Raw genomic sequence first — 22,025 nt, 5'->3', positions numbered from 1 at the left:
AGTATGTATCTAAAATAGATTATGCCCTCTACTGCGTGAAAATCTATTGGCCTTTGACCCCAGTGTAATATACCATGATGACGTCGATACAGAGTTCAGTAACCGAATAGACACGCTTTCGCAAATGGTTACTACCTGTAGCAGAAATATTAGTGTTCGCTCTTACGAAGCCCAACTATGCCCTTGGATGACTGAGCCCATCCTCGCCGTTCTAAAACAGAAGGATTCATGGTACCGTAAGTAGAAGCAACACAAGTATAATGTGTATTATTTTAACCAATTTAAGAACCTGCGCAATAGATCCGTGTCGATGATGAGGGCACCAAAAAAAGCATATTACACGCGTCTCGTTGAACAGGCTTCCGGCAATTCACATAAGGTGTGGAAAAAAATAAATGAAGTTGCTGGCAAAGCCAGTTTCCGCCGTGTTCTCCCAGAAAAAATAGATCGCAATACTACAGAAAGATTTAATTCCTTTTTCACCAATATCGGCCCGTCATTGGCTGCACAACTTCCTGAATCACAACAAAATTCTGCATCCAATACAGTTCTCAATACTTTTGTAATCTTTGAAATCGAACCCGATGAAATTGCATCCATTATTCTCAGTTTACCAAGCAATAGATCTGTCGGACTGGATGGAAGTTACCCACACATACTTAAGGAAAACACTGATATCTTGGTACCCATCTTATGCAAACTTTTTTTTAGTACCCCTCTGCACTAACGATAGCAAAAGTTGTCCCGGTATACAAAGATGGAGACCGATCCAGCCCGTCAAGCTACAGACCCATTTCTGTCCTAAGCGTTATTAATAATATTTACGAAAAGATTCTATGCAATTATATTTGCAAATTCTTAGAAAAATATAACTTACTCTGTCAACAGCAACATGGATCTCCAGTCCTAAGTATGACGCAATTATTTAAAACAGCATTATATGAAAACAAACTGGCAGTCATTGTATTTGTTGATTTAATGAAAGCGTTTGATACCGTGTATCGCGCTATTATGCTCGACAAATAAACCACTATGGATCACGCGGTGAAATCTACAGCTTACTTTCCAGTTACGTCAAAAACCGTCAACAAGCTGTAGTTGTCAATAACATCATATCATCACTTCAATATTTACAGACTGGGGTTCCTCAAGGATCCGCTTTAGGGCCCATGTTATTTTAGTTATACTTGAATGATTTGCCGAAAGTACTAAGTTGCACTGATATTTTAATGTATGTACTGCGATGATAGTAACAGCTTTCAACCATGAAGATCTAGAAGCAAAGACAAACGCTGAATTGAAAAACATTACACGCTGGTTTTTCACCAACAAGCTAACGATTATTTCAAGCAAAACCAAATATATGGTATTTAGCTCACGAGCAAATATTATTCATCATCATCATCAGCCTGGTTACGCCCACTGCAGGGCGAAGGCCTCTCCCATACTTCTTCAACTACCCCGGTCATGTAGTAATTGTGGCCATGTTGTCCCTGCAAACGCCTTAATCTCATCCGCCCACCTAACTTTCTGCCGCCCTCTGCTACGCTTCGCTTCTCTTGAAATCCATTCCGTCACTCTTAATGACCATCGGTTATCTTCCCTCCTCATTACGTGTCCTGCCCATGCTCATTTCTTTTTCTTGATTTCAACTAAGATATCATTAACTCGCGTTTGTTCCCTCACCCAATCTGCCCTTTTCTTATCCCTTAACGTTACACCTATCATTCTTCTTTCCATAGCTCGTTGCGTCGTCCTCAATTTAAGTAGAACCCTTTTCGTAAGCCTCCAGCTTTCTGCCCCGTACGTGAGTACTGGTAAGACACAGCTGTTATAATCTTTTCTCTTGAGGTATAATGGCAATCTGCTGTTCATGATCTGAGAATGCCTGCCAAACGCACCCCAGCCCATTCTTATTCTTCTGATTATTTCAGTCTCATGATCCGGATCCGCACTCACTACCTGTCCTAAGTAGATGTATTCCCTTACCACCTCCAGTGCCTCACTACCTATCGTAAACTGCTGTTCTCTTCCGAGACTGTTAAACATTACTTTAGTTTTCTGCAGATTAATTTTTAGACCCACCCTTCGGGTTTGCCTCTCCAGGTCAGTGAGCATGCATTGCAGTGGGTCCCCTGAGTTACTAAGCAAGGCAATATCATCAGCAAATCGCAAGTTACTAAGGTATTCTCCATTAACTCTTATCCCCAATTCTTTCCCATCCAGGCCTCTGAATACCTCCTGTAAACAAACTGTGAATAGCATTGGAGAGATCGCATCTCCGTGCCTGACGCCTTTCTTTATTGGGATTTTGTTGCTTTCTTCATGGAAGGCTACGGTGGCTGTAGAGCCGCTATAGGTATCTTTCAGTATTTTTACATACGGCTCGTCTACACCCTGATTCCGCAATGCCTCCATGACCGTTGAGGTTTCGAGTCAATCAAACGTTTTCTCGTAATCGGTGAAAGCTATATATAAAGGTTGGTTATATTCCGCACATTTTTCTATCACCTGATTAATAGTCTGAATATAGACTATTGTTGAGCAGCCTTTACGGAATCCTGCCTGGTCCTTTGGTTGACGGAAGTCTAAGGTGTTCCTGATTCTATTTGCAATTGCCTTAGTAAATACTTTGTAGGCAACGGACAGTAAGCTGATCGGCCTATAATTTTTCAAGTTTTTGGCGTCCCCTTTCGTATGGATTAGGATTATGTCAGCGTTATTCCAAGATTCCGGTACGCTCGAATTCATGAGGCATTGCGTATACAGGGTGGCCAGTTTCTCTAGAACAATCTGCCCACCATCCTTCAACAAATCTGCTGTTACCTGATCCTCAACAGCTGCCTTTCCCCTTAGCATAGCTTCCAAGGCTTTCATTACTTCTTCCGGCATTACCTGTGGAATTTAGAATTCCTCTAGACTATTCTCTCTTCCATTATCGTCGTTGGTGCCCCTGGTACTCTATAAATCTCTAGAGAACTCCTCAGCCACTTGAACTATCTCATCCATATTAGTAATGATATTGCCGGCTTTGTCTCTTAACGCATACATCTGATTCTTGCCAATTCCTAGTTTCGTCTTCACTGCTTTTAGGTTTCGTCCATTCCCGAGAGCATGTTCAATTCTATCCATATTATACTTGCTTATGTCAGCTGTCTTACGCTTGTTGATTAACTTCGAAAGTTCTGCCAGTTCTATTCTAGCTGTAGGGTTAGAGGCTTTCATACATTGGCGTTTCTTGATCAGATCTTTCGTCTCCTGCGATAGCTTACTGGTATCCTGTCTAACGCAGTTACCACCGACTTCTATTGCACGCTCCTTAATGATGCCCACAAGATTGTCGTTCATTGCTTCAGCGCTAAGGTCTTCTTCCTGAGTTAAAGCGGAATACCTGTTCTGAAGCTTGATTTGGAATTCCTCTATTTTCCCTCTAACCACTAACTCATTTATCGGTTTCTTATGTACTAGTTTCTTCCGTTCTCTCCTCAGGTCTAGGCTTATTCGAGTTGTTACCATCCTATGGTCACTGCAGCGCACCTTGCCGAGCACATCCGCATCTTGTATGATGCCAGGGTTAGCGCAGAGTATGAAGTCTATTTCATTTCTAGTCGCGTCGTTCGGGCTCCTCCACGTCCACTTTCGGCTATCTCGCTTGCGGAAGACGGTATTCATCATCCGCATATTATTCTGTTCTGCAAACTCTACTAATAACTCTCCTCTGCTATTCCTAGAGCCTATGCCATATTCCCCCACTGACTTGTCTCCAGCCTGCTTCTTGCCTACCCTGGCATTGAAGTCGCCCATCAGAATAGTTTATTTTGTTTTGATTTTACCCATCGCCGATTCCACGTCTTCATAAAAGCTTTCGACTTCCTGGTCATCATGACTGCATGTAGGGGCATAGACTTGTATAACCTTCATTTTGTACCTCTTATTGAGCTTCAAAACAAGGCCTGCCACCCTCTCGCTAATGCTATAAAATTTCTGTATGTTACCCGCTGTATTCTTATTAATCAGGAATCCGACTCCTAGTTCTCGTCTCTCCGCTAAGCCCCGGTAGCACAAGACGTGCCCGCTTTTTAGCACTGTATATGCTTCTTTTGGCCTCCTAACTTCACTGAGCCCTATTATATCCCATTTACTGCCCTCTAATTCCTCCAATAGCACTGCTAGACTCGCCTCACTAGATAACGTTCTAGCGTCAAACGTTGCCAGGCGCATATTCCAATGGCGGCCTGTCCGGAGTCTGCAGCGGTGGCGTAGAGGTAGAACACCCGCCTCGCGTCCAAGAGGTCCGTGGTTCGAATCGCGGTGCCACGCAATTTTCCACCGGATCTAAAATAAAGAAAGAAAATCCGCGTGTTGATAAAATTGCATAAACAGGCCAGGAGTGTTGCCTGATCCCAGTGACCAGAACAGGTAGCGCACTCCCTCACCAGAGCAGGATTGGCCACCCTGGTGCAGTACTTGGCCACAACCTCCTATATGAACAAATATCATTGACAGCTTCCAAATGAATATTCTCATTAACGACCGCTCACTCGAACACACTCATTTAAGTATCTTGGTGTCATTCTAGATGAACATCTTCACTGGAAAAATCAGATTAGCGTCGTTTGTTCGAAGTTGGCTGCTCGTTGTTGTGCCTCATTACAGGCCCGTGATTGTTTTACCACACATACGCTGTGTACCCTTTATGTTGCCCTTATTAACAGTCATTTAACATACTGTGTACAAGCATGGGGTTTGACATACAACAGTTACCTTGATCCTATCCGGCGATTACAAAAATGAGCTATCCGAATTATAACACAAAGCAAGTATACTGAACAAAATAAACCAATTTTCCAGCTAATAAATATCCTTCCTTTTTACCTATTGCTGTCTTTAAAAATAGCGGTGTGTGTAAACAACATAGCAAAATATAATCAACCTTTCAATGCTTCGCTGTTTCGCTCTCCCTCTCGACTCACACATAGTAACTTTAATCTGCCACCGAATAATAACATCTACAGTGAAAGATTGGTGCAGTTTTCAGGAGCCAAGGCTTGGAATGCTTTACCCCAGAAATAAAACAGCCCACGAAACAAATGATAGGTGATAGGTGAAGAAGAATGATAGGTGTAAGGTTAAGGGATAAGAAAAGAGCAGATTGGGTCAGGGAACAAACGCGAGTTAATGAGATCTTAGTTGAAGTCAAGAAAAAGAAATGGGCATGGGCAGGACATGTAATGAGGAGGGAAGATAACCGATGGTCATTAAGGGTTACGGAATGGATTCCAAGGGAAGGGAAGCGTAGCAGGGGGCGGCAGAAAGTTAGGTGGGCGGATGAGATTAAGAAGTTTGCAGGGACGGCGTGGCCACAATTAGTACATGACCGGGGTTGTTGGAGAAATATGGGAGAGGCCTTTGCCCTGCAGTGGGCGTAACCAGGCTTATGATGATGACGAAACAAATGAAGTATTAAGAACATACTTTTTGAGTCTTATTTGATCTATGTGACAGTCGTTCACGGTTTGTGTTTGTATTACCGTGTTGTTCATTACAGATGTTTATTCATTCTGCTGTAAAATGCATATTATTTTATTTTCTCGCATAATAAGCTGTACTTTGGTCTTTCGCCGGGATTTTGGGCTTTCCGTTTTACACAAGTGCTGTGTCATTGCCATCGTGTGTTCTTGTTTCTGAACCCCACACTAGCCCCTGACTATGGGTTCAGTCAGTGTATCGATAATTTGTTTGGCAAGAGTAGCAATAAAATGAAAATGCAAAAAAAACTTTCTTCTCGTTCGATAGATCTCATAACACACTTTAGGGCTGATTATTTCGATAGTGGTGCATTTTTATGATTTTTGCTAAGCAAGCAAGACCTCATTGTTTATCGGCTTCAATTTCGCATTTGCGACATGTGCCCTAAGAAAATAGTCACAATTTCTATTAAAGTATGGTATTATTGGTACTTACATGCAAGGCGGAATGGTACTTACAAGTCCCAGCTACTAAAAAAGGGGTTAGTACCACCACTAATGCGTCGAATGTCGAAATAGCGCCAAATACACTAAGCACGCTTTCCTAACATATCGCAGCAATCTTCTTGAGGATGCTCTGCTGGTATTTTAAACAACCTCTAGAGAATAAGCCAATCTGATGGAAGATTCCTCGTAGCTGGTTGATTCATGACCTGAGGCACGAAACCAAAGCAGTATAATGTATGGTGTCAAAGTCAGAAGTGTAGACTTTAGAATTATTCAGGCTGAGGCTACCTGACGTCGATTTCTGACGTTAACGCGATTAACGTTCAACAATGTAGTGACATACCTGCATTTCTAAAGTCACGCTTATCTAAAACGTGTAGTGATCATTACAGAACTTGTGTTGCTTCGGCTATATAAGCTACCATACTCCGGTATCGTCATAGATCGCAATGGCACTCGCTTGCCAAGTTCGCTAATGAGCATGATGGCATGGCGACTGTATGGCGCTGAAGTACTTACAACAATGCAGTGACTTCGATAGAATGGCACAGGCGGTATGACGACGGCGGCATAATCACAATGAGATGACGACCATTGTACCACTAGGAGAGCGTGACAACAAGAGCACACCGCGACGGTGACGAGTGCGTGGTGACGGTGGTGTGGCTACGATGGCATGACAACTGCATGACGAAGCTAGAATAATGATGATGGTACAACCGCGATGAAAGACGACGTTGGTAGCACAGCCAATGCATGATAATGACTGTCTGACAAACACACCATGACGGCGATACCATGACAGTCGTATAAAGAAAAACCTATGAAGACGAGTGCATGATTACTATAGCCTGACGATTACTAAATTACGAATACGATGGTATGAAGAAAGTCACGTGACGAAACTAGAAGGATAACGATCAAACGACAAATGCAGGAAGACTGCATGACGACGATGGACGTGACCACGAGGGCATCAAGACGGCGGTGTGACAACAAAGGCATGACTGTATGATAATGACGGTGTGACCACGACGGATCATCACAGAGGTATGAAAACAAATGGGTGACGACTGAATGACTACGATGGACGCGATCACAATAGCATCGCTACGGTGGTGTGACAAGGGCATGACTGTATGATGAAGATGGTGTGTCCACGACGGCATCAAGCTGGCGGTGTGACAACAAATGCATGACACATGTATGACGACGATGAACGTGATTACGCCAGGCATCACCGCGGCGGTGGGACAACAAATGCATAACGACTGCATAAAGACGATGGTGTGACAACGACGGCATCAAGATGGTCGTGTAGCGACAATTGCATGACGACGGTATGACTACGAAGGTGTAACGACGATGGTGTGACCAACTTTACTAGACTAGGTTCAGTTTTCAAACTCCCGTGACTGCGTGGACCCACTACCGATCCTCGCATCTCGTGGCGCTGCTGTCGCACTTTGCTCGGTTAGCACGGCGCGGACAGGGCGACGAAGCACTGTCCGTTGCTTACGTGTTTTGGCGCGTTGTATATATGCGTGTTTTGCTGCAGTCTCGGTGCATTTTTGCGACACTCTTATGCTTTTTAAATGCCGCGTGCTTTTTGAAGAGTTTACGGGCCGTATCATCCAATTTTATTTAGTGACGCGAATGCATATATATGCTCCGTTCCTGCAGCGATAACTTACTTTGAATGTGCAAGTCTGCTCGCAAGGGAGCAGAGCTCACGTAGGTTTCAACATTGCACTTGTGAATGCGGTGCTCTGATGAAAGAAATAGTGCTAGTGTGACGAAGTGTGACGAAGTGTGTGTGCTAGTGTGCTAGTGTGTGCTAGTGTGTGTGCTAGTGTGCAATGCGCCCGCCACCTTCGAACGCATGATGGACGGCATCCTACGCGGCCTGAAGTGGCATACTTGCCTATGCTACCTCGACGACGTTGTCGTCTTTTCTCCTGATTTTCCTACCCATCTTCGGCGTTTACATCAAGTTTTGACCTGTCTCCGGAATGCTGGTCTCCAGCTTAACTTAAAAAAGTGCCGATTCGCAGCTCGAAAACTGACCATATTAGGCCACGTTGTCTCCAAAGAAGGCATTCTTCCTGATCCTGCTAAACTTCGCGCCGTATCCGAATTTCCAAAGCCCACTAACTTGAAAGCACTACGCAGCTTCATTGGCCTATGCTCTTATTTTCGACGTTTCGTTCGCAATTTCGCTACTGTGATCGCACCACTAAACCAACTTCTCCAAGGCGACAATGAACTCTCTGCTTGGTCGGAAGCCTCTGATGATGCCTTTACGACTCTTCGTCACCTACTCACGTCTCCGCCAATCTTGCGCCATTTTGATCCCAGCGCACCTACAGAACTTCACACTGACGCCAGTGGTGTCGGCCTTGGTGCCGTGCTCGCACAGCGCAAGAACACTAATGCCGAATACGTCGTCGCTTATGCCAGTCGTGCCCTCATGAAACCTGAGGCCAATTACTCAGTAACAGAAAAAGAGTGCCTGGCTATCGTATGGGCTCTTCAAAAATTTCGCCCGTATCTCTACGGTCGACGCTTTGACGTTGTGACGGATCATCACGCTCTTTGCTGGTTGTCCAACCTAAAAGACCCGTCGGGCCGCCTCGCTCGGTGGGCCCTCCGAATCCAGGAATATGATATCCGTGTCGTCTATCGCTCTGGACGCAAACACGGCGACGCTGATGCGCTCTCGCGCTCCCCTGTTACTTCAGACAGTAGCACTTCTACCGACAGACATGACATCTCACCACTTGACATCCTCGACATGGCATCGGAGCAACAACAAGACCCATGGATCGTCATGATGTTCGACTTTTTGTCAAATCCTCCGGCAACTTCGGCACCTCGAGCGCTACGCCGACAGGCGCAGCATTTCAGAATCCGGGACGGACTTTTATACCGCCGCAACTACCACAATGACGGCCGCAAATGGCTTTTAGTAGTGCCTCGCCACCTACGACAAGAGTTATGCTCCGCTTTTCATTCTGACCCGCAGTGTGGTCACGGCGGAGTGTCAAAAACTTACACACGGCTTCGCCTACGGTATTATTGGCGAGGGATGTACACCTTCGTCCACAAATATGTGCGCTCCTGCATTGCCTGTCAGCGACCCAAATGTGTCCCGCATCTCTCCACCGCTCCTCTCCAACCACTTCCCTGCCCAGCTCAGCCATTTGACCGTGTCGGCATTGATATATATGGGCCTCTTCCATCTACTGGCGCTGGCAACCGATGGATTGTTGTCGCCGTAGATCATTTGACACGGTATGCTGAAACCGCCGCCTTGCCTGCCGCATCAGCAAAAGACATCGCCTCGTTCATACTACACAACTTCGTTCTCCGCCATGGCGCACCACGTGAACTGTTGAGCGATCGGGGCCGCGTATTCCTCTCAGATGTCCTGCAGTCACTCTTGTCTGAATGCCAAATTATTCACCGCACAACTACCGCTTATCATCCACAGACCAATGGCTTAACAGAACGATTCAACAGAACTCTTGGTGACATGCTATCAATGTATGTTGCATCTGACCACTCCAACTGGGACCTTGTACTTCCGTTCGTCACTTACGCATATAACACTGCCTCTCAAGCCACTACTGGACTCTCACCATTTTTTCTGCTTTACGGACGCCATCCCTCCAGCACCATTGATGCGGTTCTCCCGTACCAGCCGGACCCTGCTGAATGCTCACCTGTTGCTACGGTTGCTCAGCACGCCGAGAAATGCCGCCAACTGGCCCGTTCGCTGACGTCTGCTCAACAGTGCCGCCAAAAAGAACGCCATGACCTCAATCCTCCCCCCCACCCCTTCCCCGTCGACTCACTCGTGTGGCTTTGGGTCCCGCCTGTTGCTGCTCCTGGCCTTTCGTCCAAGCTCCTCCCGAAGTACCACGGGCCCTACCGCGTGGTTGCACAAACATCACCAGTGAACTACGTGGTCGAACCCGTATCGCCATCTTCCGATCTGCGTCGTCGGGGGCGAGAGACTGTGCACATTGACCGGCTGAAGCCGTATTACGATCCGCCCACCTCTTCCTAGGTCGCCAGGATGGCTCCTCTTCAATTCCGGGGGTGATTGTGACGAAGAAGATCGGCAGGCTGAAAAGCCCCGTTGCCATCGCGTGGCACGTACCCAGTTTGTTCGCTGGTTGCGCCCTACCTGCTGGAGCTGAGTTTGTCGCTGCTGCTCTACGAGCCGAATAAACCCCCTTTACACTAGCTTCATTTTTTTTTATCCCGAAATGAAGTGAGTGTGTATATACCGTGTGTCCCAGCTAACTTCCGCCAGAGTTTTAAAATATGCGTATGCCGCGTAGCTGGGCGCAACCAAGGTAATGTTTGCCGTAGCTTTGAGATATTCAAATTATTATAAACCGCCCAGTTAGGTAACGCGTAGTTAATTCATTATTAATTAAAAATTATCCAATAATTGTTAGTGTACTTCTTCATTCACTAATTAAGAAATTAGTTCATCTATTTATGTAATTCGCTGCCACCACCAAAGGTCCAGGGCTTAACTCTATTTTAATTAACTGTGCCCTAATTAACATCGCCTAATTCACTGTGCTTTGACTGGCCTCGTTAACTGCCTCGATTGGTTCGCTTGGGCTCCCGTGACTTTCTTGGACCATTGTGTGGTCGCGCTAACATCGCCTCATGCGCTCGCATTCATATTTAATTAGTACTAAGCAGCAACAGCTGATTACAACTACTAATCAGCTACTTACAGCTACTCATCAGCAACAGCTGATTAATATAGAGCGCAGTGGACGGCTGGGGCTGCTGCGGCCCTGGACTAAAGACTCCACAGCGCACTCTGGGGCAGCGCAGCAGCATTTTCACAGCTACGTAAAGTTTTTTAATCAATCTCCTAAACGCGAGACTATACAAACATTTAAAGACGCATTGGTGAAAACACTTGCGTTGTGCGTAAGTTGCGAAGTCTGAGGACTCAAGCCCCTTCACCAACGCAGAGCTGTGCCCTGGTAGAGCTACTTGCGGTGCTCCCGCCCTCTGGCGGCAAACCAAGACAAGGGGCCACCCGCGATGCACGGCGCCTACGAAGAGTTTGACAACTGAACCTAGTCTAGTAACGTTGGGTGTGACCACATTGGCATCACGATGGTGGTGTGGAAACAAATGCATGACTGTATGATGGCGATGGTGTGACCAAGACGGCATCATCCCAGCGGTGTGAGAGCAAATGCATGACGACTGTATGATAACGATGGACGCTATCACGATGGCATCACGACAGCGGTGTGACAACAAATGCATGACGCCTGTACAAAGACGATTGTGTGAGCAGGACGGCATCACAACTACGGTTTACCAACAAATGCATGCCGACAGTATGACTACGATAGTGCAACGACGACGGTGTGACCATGCTGGCATCACTATGGCGGTGTGACAACAAATGCATGAGTGTATGATGATGACGCTGTGACCACGGCGGCATCATCATGGCAGTTTGACAACAAAGGCACGACGACTGCATGACGACGATGGACGTGATCACGCCGGCATCACGACGGCGGTGTGAAAACAAGTGTATGAGTGTAGGATGAGAATGGTGGGACCACGACGTCATCATCATGGCGGTATGACAACAAATCCATAACAATTGTATGACGACGATAAACGTGACCATGACGGAATCACGACGGCGGTGTGATAACGAATGCATGACTATGATTACGATGGTGTGACCACGGCCACTCCTATTCGAAGGGAAATAAAGCTGATTGATCATAACGGCGGTATGATAACAAATGCATGACGACTGTATGACGACGATGGACGCGATCACGCCGGCATCACGACGTCGGTGTGACAAAAAGTGCATGACGACTGCATAAAGACGATGGTGCGACAACGACGGCCTTACGATGCCGGTGTAACAATAAATGCATGACGGCGGTATGACTACGCTGGTGTAACGACGATGGTGTGACCACGACGGCATCACGACGGTGTCGTGAAAACAAATGCATGACTGTGTGATGACGATGGTGTGACCACGACAGTATCATCACGGCGGTATGACAACAAATGCTTGACGACTGTGTGAGGGCGATGGCCATGATCACGACAACATCACGACGATGATGTGACGACAAATGCATGACGACTGAATAAAGACGATGGCGTGACTACGTTGCCATCACGATGGCGATGTGACAACAAATGGCTGACTGTATGATGGCGATGGTGCGACCACTACGGCATCATCACGGCGGCCTGACAACCACTGCATGATGAATGTATGACCAGGACGGAAGTGATCACGACGGCATCACTACGGCGGTGTGACAACAAATGCATGACTCTATGATGACGATAGCGTGACCATGACTGCATCATCACGCAGTATGAGAACAAATGCATGACGAATGTATGACGACGATAGACGTGGTAACGACGGCGGTGTGACAAGAAATGCATGATTGATTGATGACGCTGGTGTGACCACAACGGCATCATCACGGAAGTAAGACAACATATGCATGACGACTGTTTGAGGACGATGGATGTAATCACGACGGCATTACGACGACGGTGTGACAACAAATGCATGACTCTATGATGACGATAGCGTGACCATGACGGCATCATCACGCAGTATGAGAACAAATGCATGACGACTGTATGACGACGATAGACGTGATAACGACGGCGGTGTGACAAGAAATGCATGATTGATTGATGACGCTGGTGTGACCACAACGGCATCATCACGGAAGTAAGACAACATATGCATGACGACTGTTTGAGGACGATAGATGTAATCACGACGGCATTACGACAACGGTGTGACAACAAATGCAAGACTCTATGATGACGATAGCGTGACCATGACGGCATCATCACGCAGTATGAGAACAAATGCATGACGACTGTATGACGACGATAGACGTGATAACGACGGCGGTGTGACAAGAAATGCATGATTGATTGATGACGCTGGTGTGACCACAACGGCATCATCACGGAAGTAAGACAACATATGCATGACGACTGTTTGAGGACGATGGATGTAATCACGACGGCATTACGACGACGGTGTGACAACAAATGCATGACTCTATGATGACGATAGCGTGACCATGACGGCATCATCACGCAGTATGAGAACAAATGCATGACGACTGTATGACGACGATAGACGTGATAACGACGGCGGTGTGACAAGAAATGCATGATTGATTGATGACGCTGGTGTGACCACAACGGCATCATCACGGAAGTAAGACAACATATGCATGACGACTGTTTGAGGACGATGGATGTAATCACGACGGCATTACGACGACGGTGTGACAACAAATGCATGACTCTATGATGACGATAGCGTGACCATGACGGCATCATCACGCAGTATGAGAACAAATGCATGACGACTGTATGACGACGATAGACGTGATAACGACGCCGGTGTGACAAGAAATGCATGATTGATTGATGACGCTGGTGTGACCACAACGGCATCATCACGGAAGTAAGACAACATATGCATGACGACTGTTTGAGGACGATGGATGTAATCACGACGGCATTACGACGACGGTGTGACAACAAATGCATGACTCTATGATGACGATAGCGTGACCATGACGGCATCATCACGCAGTATGAGAACAAATGCATGACGACTGTATGACGACGATAGACGTGATAACGACGGCGGTGTGACAAGAAATGCATGATTGATTGATGACGCTGGTGTGACCACAACGGCATCATCACGGAAGTAAGACAACATATGCATGACGACTGTTTGAGGACGATGGATGTAATCACGACGGCATTACGACGACGGTGTGACAACAAATGCATGACTCTATGGTGACGATAGCGTGACCATGACGGCATCATCACGCAGTATGAGAACAAATGCATGACGACTGTATGACGACGATAGACGTGATAACGACGGCGGTGTGACAACAAATGCATGATTGATTGATGACGCTGGTGTGACCACAACGGCATCATCACGGAAGTAAGACAACATATGCATGACGACTGTTTGAGGACGATGGATGTAATCACGACGGCATTACGACGACGGTGTGACAACAAATGCATGACTCTATGATGACGATAGCGTGACCATGACGGCATCATCACGCAGTATGAGAACAAATGCATGACGACTGTATGACGACGATAGACGTGATAACGACGGCGGTGTGACAAGAAATGCATGATTGATTGATGACGCTGGTGTGACCACAACGGCATCATCACGGAAGTAAGACAACATATGCATGACGACTGTTTGAGGACGATGGATGTAATCACGACGGCATTACGACGACGGTGTGACAACAAATGCATGACTGTATGATACCGACGCTGTAACCATTTCTTCATTTATTATCATACTCTCAGGGCGCTATGGGCATTACAGAGGGGGTGGGTACATGGTTTACAAACAAAAGCATTCGAGCCTGTAAGGACAAGGCCAAGATAAACAGACAGTAAGAGCAGCAAAATAAAAAAAACGACCAGCAATATTCGAGCCATTTTAAAAAATGATCTCTCGCAGCGGTCTTGAATGATAACGCATCGACTAACGTGGCGATGGAAGAGGGAAGGCGGTTCCACTCAGAACAGGTTTTCGGCATTAAAGAATGCCGGAACATGTCAGTGCGACAAAGAGGAACAGTTACCTTATTGCTGTGATCGATACGGGGGGAATAAGTACACTGGCTGGGAAATGAGTTGCTGATTCAATCAACGGGGATGGAACACTGTGAAATAATCAAAGGCGCGAGATGTTGCGCCGAGTTTGAAGGTTAGGAAGGGGAAGTGACGATTTCATCTGCGAGACACTAGCGGTGCGTAAATAGTTTGACATAATAAAACGAGCTGATTGATTCTGAAGGAATTCAATGCATTTATTTATTTATTTATTTCACATACTGTCAATCCCTCATTGGATTATAACAGCAAGGACAAGTACATATGGTAGTATTTACGATCAAAGAATAGAAATACATTACATAATCATAACTGTGTTATTGCAAAGGTTTTGGTTTCGTTAAACAAAAGAATTAAGTAGTTCATCACGAAGGCAATATTTGGGTACAATATACTATAGCAAAGTAGAATCTGAGAAAACAAGAAACCAAACAAGAAAAAGAAAAAAGAACACCTGAAAACACATTTGATATAAAATACCTAATGAACATGACAAACAGGATGCACTCATGCGCATGACGCATCATACAAAAAGAACACTCATAGATTAAAGTGTTAGGCTATGAAGATCGGTAACAAACGTGAGTATGTAAGTCAAAGCTGTAAGGCAAGGAGATGTTCTTCCAATGAATTAGCAAATGTATCTAATGAGGGGCTGTTACTAATGGATTCACTCAGTTTATTTCAATCTCTTATCGCTAAAGGAAAGAATGAATTCTTAAAGCAATCGGTATGTAAAGAATGTTCATTGAGTGTTTGTGTGTTCTTATACCGCATTGGCCGTGTTTCATTTCTGGAGATGTATCTAGAGGTATAAATATTAAGCTTGTTGTGTAAGAGCTGGTACATAAGTTTAGAACGGGCTAGTACAGCTCGGTTTTGTACTAGTAAATAATAATAATAATATTTGGGGTTTTACGTGCCAAAACCACTTCCTGATTATGAGGCACGCCGTAGTGGAGGTCTCCGGAAATTTTGACCACCTGGGGTTTTTTAACGTGCACCTAAATCTAAGCACACGGGTGTTTTCGCATTTCGCCCCCATCGAAATGCGGCCGCCGTGGCCGGGATTCGATCCCGCGACCTCGTGCTCAGCAGCCCAACACCATAGCCACTGAGCAACCACGGCGGGTGGTTTTGTACTGTTAGGTTTCCGGCTTTGTTAAGTAGTTCGTGAGCGAGTCTGTTAATTTATGTTTATTGTATATATACGGTAGAGCTTTCCCTTGTACACCTTCTAGTCTTTTGATTAGTTGTTTAGTGTATGGGAACCAGATACCATTTGTGTACTCAAGGACTGACCTGACGAAAGTTTTGTATGCCAGAAGTTTTGTATCGGGTTGTGCTAGTCGGAGGTGTCTTCCAAGAAAAAAAGGCGTTTCATTGCAGTTGCTGCAACGGTATTTATATGGGTGTTTCATCTGAAGTCATGTGTTAACGTTAATCTGGGGTACTTGTGTTCATGCACTCGTATTAGTGGCACGTCGTTAACGGTATACATAAAGATCGAGTTACTTTTTTTTCTGGTGATTGAAAGAACAGCAGATTTCTTAGTATTGATGGTCATTTGCCAGTAAGCACACCAGTTAGACACAGATTTCAAGTCGTTTAATGTTATGTGGTCATCATCTGAGTTAATATTTCGATAAAGAATGCAGTCGTCTGCAAATAGCCTAATGTTTCCTGTGATTTTTGTGGGTGGGTCATTAATAAAAATTTGAAATAAAAGGTGAGCCAGAACGCTTCCTAGGGGGACTCTCGATGTTACCCGGGCTGTCTGGGAATTCTGTCCGTTCACTTCCACAAACTGGGTACGATTAGTAAGATACTCGCAAATCCAGTCAATTATGGGGCCTGTACCTAATGCAATCTCAAGTTTCCTTACGAGTTTTTTGTGTGATGCCCGATCAAATGCCTTCGAGAAATCGAGTGGGATGAGGTCTGTTTGTCTTTGTTGGTCGATATTAAATGATATGTAGTGGGCTAGTTCCAGTAGTTGAGTGATTGTAGAAAGCCCTCTGAGAAAGCCATGTTGATATGGTGATATGATACTCTCCTTTTCTAAGAAAACGGTCATATGTTTTAGTATGATGTGTTCTAGAAGCTTGCACACGGTACTCGTAAGTAAAATTGGCCGAAAGTTGGACGGGTCGTCTTTGCAGCCTGACTTATGTATTGTGACAACTTTTGCAGACTTCCAATCCTGTGGAGGAACAGATTATGATAATCCTTTGTTAAATATTTTTTTATTTATTTATCCATACTGTCAGCACAAGCCAAGACAGGAGTTGCGGTTACATTGCTGTCATCAAACTAGACCTAGTAGATGTGTAAGCAGTTCAATACAAAGCAATCAGGCTAGGAAGGCACCGCATAAAAACAAATATGAAGCAACAAACAACACGAGTTACAATGACTAAGTTATATGACTATATGGGTCAACAAAAAAGTAACGCGCCCAAACAACTGCAACCGACAAACAGCTAACAATAAAACGTATTCTCAACCGTTTACAAATAATTGGCAACAGCCTTTACAAAAGATGGTAAATCAGTACTTTCTACTATATCATGTGGCAAGTTGTTCCAATCGTCTATGCTTCGAACCAGGAAGGAATTTTTGAAGGATTCTGTTCTATATTTAAGTGGTTTAATATGTTTTGGATGCTTTGTTCTGGGGTTAGCAGGTCTCTCAAATGTGATCTGTTTTTCTAAGTCTACTTTATAGTCACCGCTTAAAACGTGAAAAAAGAATGTAAGCCTGTTTAGCTGCATTTTTTGCTTGGCCGTCACTAGGCCAGCTCTATTTCTAAGTTCGGTGACGGACTGGGTTCTAGAGTATGTGTTAAAAATAAACCTCAAGGCCCTGTTTTGTACGCGCTCACATTTTAGTGCGTTCTGTTGAGTGTACGGCTCCCAAACATGGCTTGCATAAGTCAGTACAGGAAGTATAGTCATTTTGTAGGCCATTGTTTTCACCTCTGGTGTGGCATCGTGAAGTTTTCGTCGTAATGACCAAAGTGTGCACATGGCCTTCTTCCAGATGTTGTCGACATGTACCGACCAGTTCAAATCATGTGCGAGATGAATTCCTAGGTATTTATATTCCTTAACCTTAGCTAATTCGGCTCCGTTAATGCTGTAGGGGAATATTAAATGATCTTTTTTTACGCGTCAAACGCATACAAACAGTTTTTGATGTATTCAATTCCATTTGCCATTCATCACACCAGAGACTGACTTTTTTGTAAATGGTTACTAAGGTCCTGTTCATCATTAGGAGTGCATATTTTGCATATATAATGGTGTCATCTGCGTAATGCTTGATGGATATTTGAGGTGAAAAACCTGCTCCCATATCACTAATATAAATGGAAAAAAGTAAAGGGCCTATAACAGATCCTTGCGGCACACCCGATCGAACTGGTTTATTGGTACTGCTAACAGAATTTAATGAAACAAATTGTTCCCTTTGTGACAAATATGCCTCAATCCATTTGAATATCTTGGTGTTACCTAAGAAATAAGACAGCTTCATAAGCAACTTTCTATGGGATATTCTGTCGAATGCATTGCGGAAATCGATACAGATCGTATCTATTTGACCCCTTCCATCAATACAATGACCGATTTCATGCTTAACTTCAGTGAGGATAGTGACTGTGGAGTACCCTCGGCGAAAGCCATGCTGGTTTTTGCCCAAAACGTCGTTCTCATCCACAAATTTAGTTAGGTGGGTAGTAAGGATGTGCTCTAGCGTTTTGCAACATGTACTTGTCAAAGAGATTGGCCGGTAATTAGTGAAGTCATGTTTGGAACCCTGTTTGTGAATCGGTACTACCGTAGCCCACCTCCAGTCTCCCGGAACGTCGTCAGATTCTAGAGATTTAGTATAGATATCCGAAAGGAAACATGAGCACAACTCGGCGTACCTCTTTATAAAGCGATGGGGATTTGATCAGGGCCAGGACATTTTTTCTCATCTAGTTTAAGGAGGAGGGTAAAAATGCCGTCTTGTCTAATAGTTGGCTCAGATATACAGTGCCTAATAGAATGTACTGTTAGGGGTGTAGAACCATCATCCCATGTGAAGACCGATTCAAAATATTCATTGAAGAGGCAAGGCATTTCAGAACTGTTCGTGATAGTCTTGTTTTCACTTGTCAGAAATTGAGTGCCGGATTTGGGCCCTGAAATGTACCTCCAAAATTTTCCCGGCGACGATTTAATAAAATTGGTAAGTGTTTTATTCATGTAACAATGTTTCGCTTTAATAATTTCCATTTTAAGTTCATGTGAAGCGGAATGAATACAATGACGTGTTCTTGTAAAGAATTTTCTAGACCTCATTCGTTTCAGGAGGCGGTTTTATGAATTATTCCCCGTGTAATCCATGGGTTTTTTCTGTTAACTTTTTTGGGGCGCTTGGGAACAAATAGTGCTACTGATTTTAATACCACACTTTTAAACTTCTCCCAAGCATCATTTACTGACGTAGTATTTAGCGAAATAAAATGGCTGAAATCATCATCACTTTCCTCTAAATGGTCCAATAGTGCAACATCATCTTTAGAGAAATCGGAGACTAGCGAAGCTTTATTCTTTTCTGCTCGGGTATATGTGGTAGAGACATACGTGATCACCATTTTGTGTTCAGAAATCCCTTCTAAGACGTCACACCAGTACTTGGATTGTGTTACAGATCTGCTTAGGAACACCAAATCAAGTAGTGATTCTCCCGATTCGTGGGTTCGTGTGGGCATAGTTACTATTTGTGTTAAGTCAAGGGAAAAAGTCAGATTCAGAAGAACACGAGACACGGCCTGATTATTTTGACCTTCCTGATAATATGCCCAGTCAGTATTTTGCAAATTAAAATCTCCGGCCATTATAATCTTACAGGTGCTGTTGCCAAACTTTTCAAGTAAGAAATCATTCAGCAATAGCATGTATTCATCGGAGGTGCCAAGGGGGCGATATACTGCAACAATTACAAAATACAGACCACCGATCTCTTTGGTACCCCCAATACACTCCAGTTCTGGAGGGGATGAAATTTCAACGAAGACCGTTGAAGTTTTATAAACAATAGCAACACCGCCGCCTCTGGATCCTCTGTCTTTGCGACAAGCCGTATAGTTCGGAGGAAGGAAATCAGCACTTTCGATTGATTTATTTAACCAAGTCTCAGTTACAATTACGATATACGGTTCATCTTCCAAGAGGACAGCTTCCAAAAGTGAAGATTTGTTGCATATGCTCCGAGCATTGACGTTTAAAACTACTAGTCTATCAGGGACACTCGTGACTGCTGTCAGAGCTGCTTCGCCTCTGGTAGCGCTTTTCTCTGCCGCCTATGTTGCTAATTTTTTCACGACGACGCGGCTCCCGACATGGCCTACGTGTGGAAGTATCATCATCCCAGTAATACGCCTTGCCGTCCACGTAAAGCATGTCATAAACTAGGCGCACTCGCTTACCACTCGATTTCTCATTTTTAGCGCTTTCCCATAGGCACTTTCTCCTGTGCACCACGCTCTTTGAGAAGTCATCACTTATCGAAACATTCATGCCTTTCAACTTGGGACAGTTGCTCATAATTTCCTGTTTTTCCTTGAAATCGTACAGCCGGAAAATAACAGGTCGTGCTTTTGACTGCTTTTTTCCAAGACGGCGCATGCGCTAAATGCTCCGCGGAGAAGTACCAATCACAGAAAACATTTTGTCCTGCATCAGTTTCGATAAATCTGCCTGTGTTTCATTGTCTTGCTCAGGCAAACCAAAGATGATAAGGTTATTGCGGCGCTGGCGATTTTCCATATCGTCAACTTATCTAGATAGCACTGCGACTGTTTCATTCAGACGAGACATCGTCCGCTGTGCGTCATCAAGTTTAGAAAAAGAAGACTCAAGTTTAGTTAAGCGGTCTTCAATAAGTTTCATGGCGGCACCATTTTCTTTCACTTCTTTTTGAACTGCTCTCTGATCACGTTTAATGTCACTTAATGTCTTGCTCTGGTCTTTCAATGTTTGCATAATCTGTTCAAGTTTTTCATCTGTAGTCAAACCAGGGCCCGGATTCAACTCGACATCACCGCTTGTGATAAGCTTGCGACATACAGACGAACAATCACATACAAGTAGCGCTAGAGTGCGGGGGCACGGCACGACTATCAGAGACAAATGATTACTTCTAAGTGAGGAAGTGTCGTGTCTCACCTGCAGACAAGCAAATACGAACACGTTGGAAGTCATGCTTGCATGCGTGCCGTGCCCGCAGCTGAGTCCGGGGGTGTCCAGGGGCTTGTTTAAGCAGGGATCGGTCCGTGACTTGGTCGTCGATGATTGGTGGATGCTTCCGATACACGTGTCGCCGTCGCACGTGCCCAGTAGTTGCGTCTGCAGTAGATCCAGATGATTTGGTTGACGCTCCGGCTTGCAGTGTGTGGCGATTGCACTTGCATTCGTGGCGGCGACGAGAAAAGGGACCTGCAGACAAGCAAATACGAACACGTTGGAAGCCATGCTTGCATGCGTGCCGTGCTTCGTCATTCTGCGTATCGTTTCAAGAAAGCGTTGGGTATTTTATCCGGGCCTGGCCATTTTTTTGTGTCCAGGTTTAGGAGTAGGCTCAGTACTCCGGCCTCCGTGACGATGAGGGCGCTTAGTGTGCTGCTAACGCTGAGGTGAATTTGGGGCAGTTTCCCATCGTCAGAGGTGAAGATAGAAGAAAAATAGTTATTTAGTGAATTAGCGCTTTGTTTGCTAGTTTCGGTCGACACTTGGGGATTGCTTGATGCCTTAAGTTTATAGAAGTTCCAGAATTTGCTCGGTGAACTTCTTAGGAATCCATGAACTGTGTTTGTGTAAACGTTTGACTTCGCTGTGTTTATTTTAGGTTTCATGTCTTGGATAGCTAGAGTAAGATTACTTCGACAAAAAGGTTTAAGGGCTATTGTCATTGATTTTTTTCAGACCCTTGACTTTACGTTTGGCATGAACGATGTCACGTGAGATCCAGGGATTTTGCTTCCTCGTTTTTTTAACATTAGAACGTGCATACAATGAAACATATCATACAATACAAATACAATACAATATTGTCGCGTAGTGGTGACGTTGAAGAACACAGTAGCACCACTGTGAACGACAAAACTAAATTTTATTGGGCGAACCTGTGCCCACAAAACAGGCTACACTTATAGCACAACGATAGCGGCGAACACAGTCGGCGATAGTCGAAAATATGATCAGCGGGTCAAGCGCGTCGGATTTTATAGAGCAGTCGTCGAATGTTCCAGACTAATCG

General features: G+C 44.8%; 1 protein-coding gene across 2 annotated transcripts in view; it reads right to left on the bottom strand.

The window, feature by feature from the left end:
* LOC139047121 (uncharacterized) overlaps positions 1-21,254 on the bottom strand; it is a 97,152-nt gene extending 75,898 nt beyond the window's left edge. For both annotated transcript variants that reach the window (XM_070521093.1, XM_070521092.1), the window contains exon 1: positions 20,936-21,254. Coding sequence is in view for 1 of the 2 variants with exons in the window: in XM_070521092.1 (XP_070377193.1) it covers positions 20,936-21,241 (306 nt within the window). In the remaining variant the exon portion in view is untranslated. The remainder of the gene's footprint in view (positions 1-20,935) is intronic.
* Positions 21,255-22,025: the final 771 nt, after the last annotated feature.

The sequence above is a fragment of the Dermacentor albipictus genome, chromosome 6 (assembly GCF_038994185.2).
Source record: "Dermacentor albipictus isolate Rhodes 1998 colony chromosome 6, USDA_Dalb.pri_finalv2, whole genome shotgun sequence".
Lineage (NCBI taxonomy): Eukaryota > Metazoa > Arthropoda > Arachnida > Ixodida > Ixodidae > Dermacentor > Dermacentor albipictus.
The sequence above is the reverse complement of the archived record's forward strand: the minus strand, read 5'-3'. Positions and strand labels throughout refer to the sequence as shown.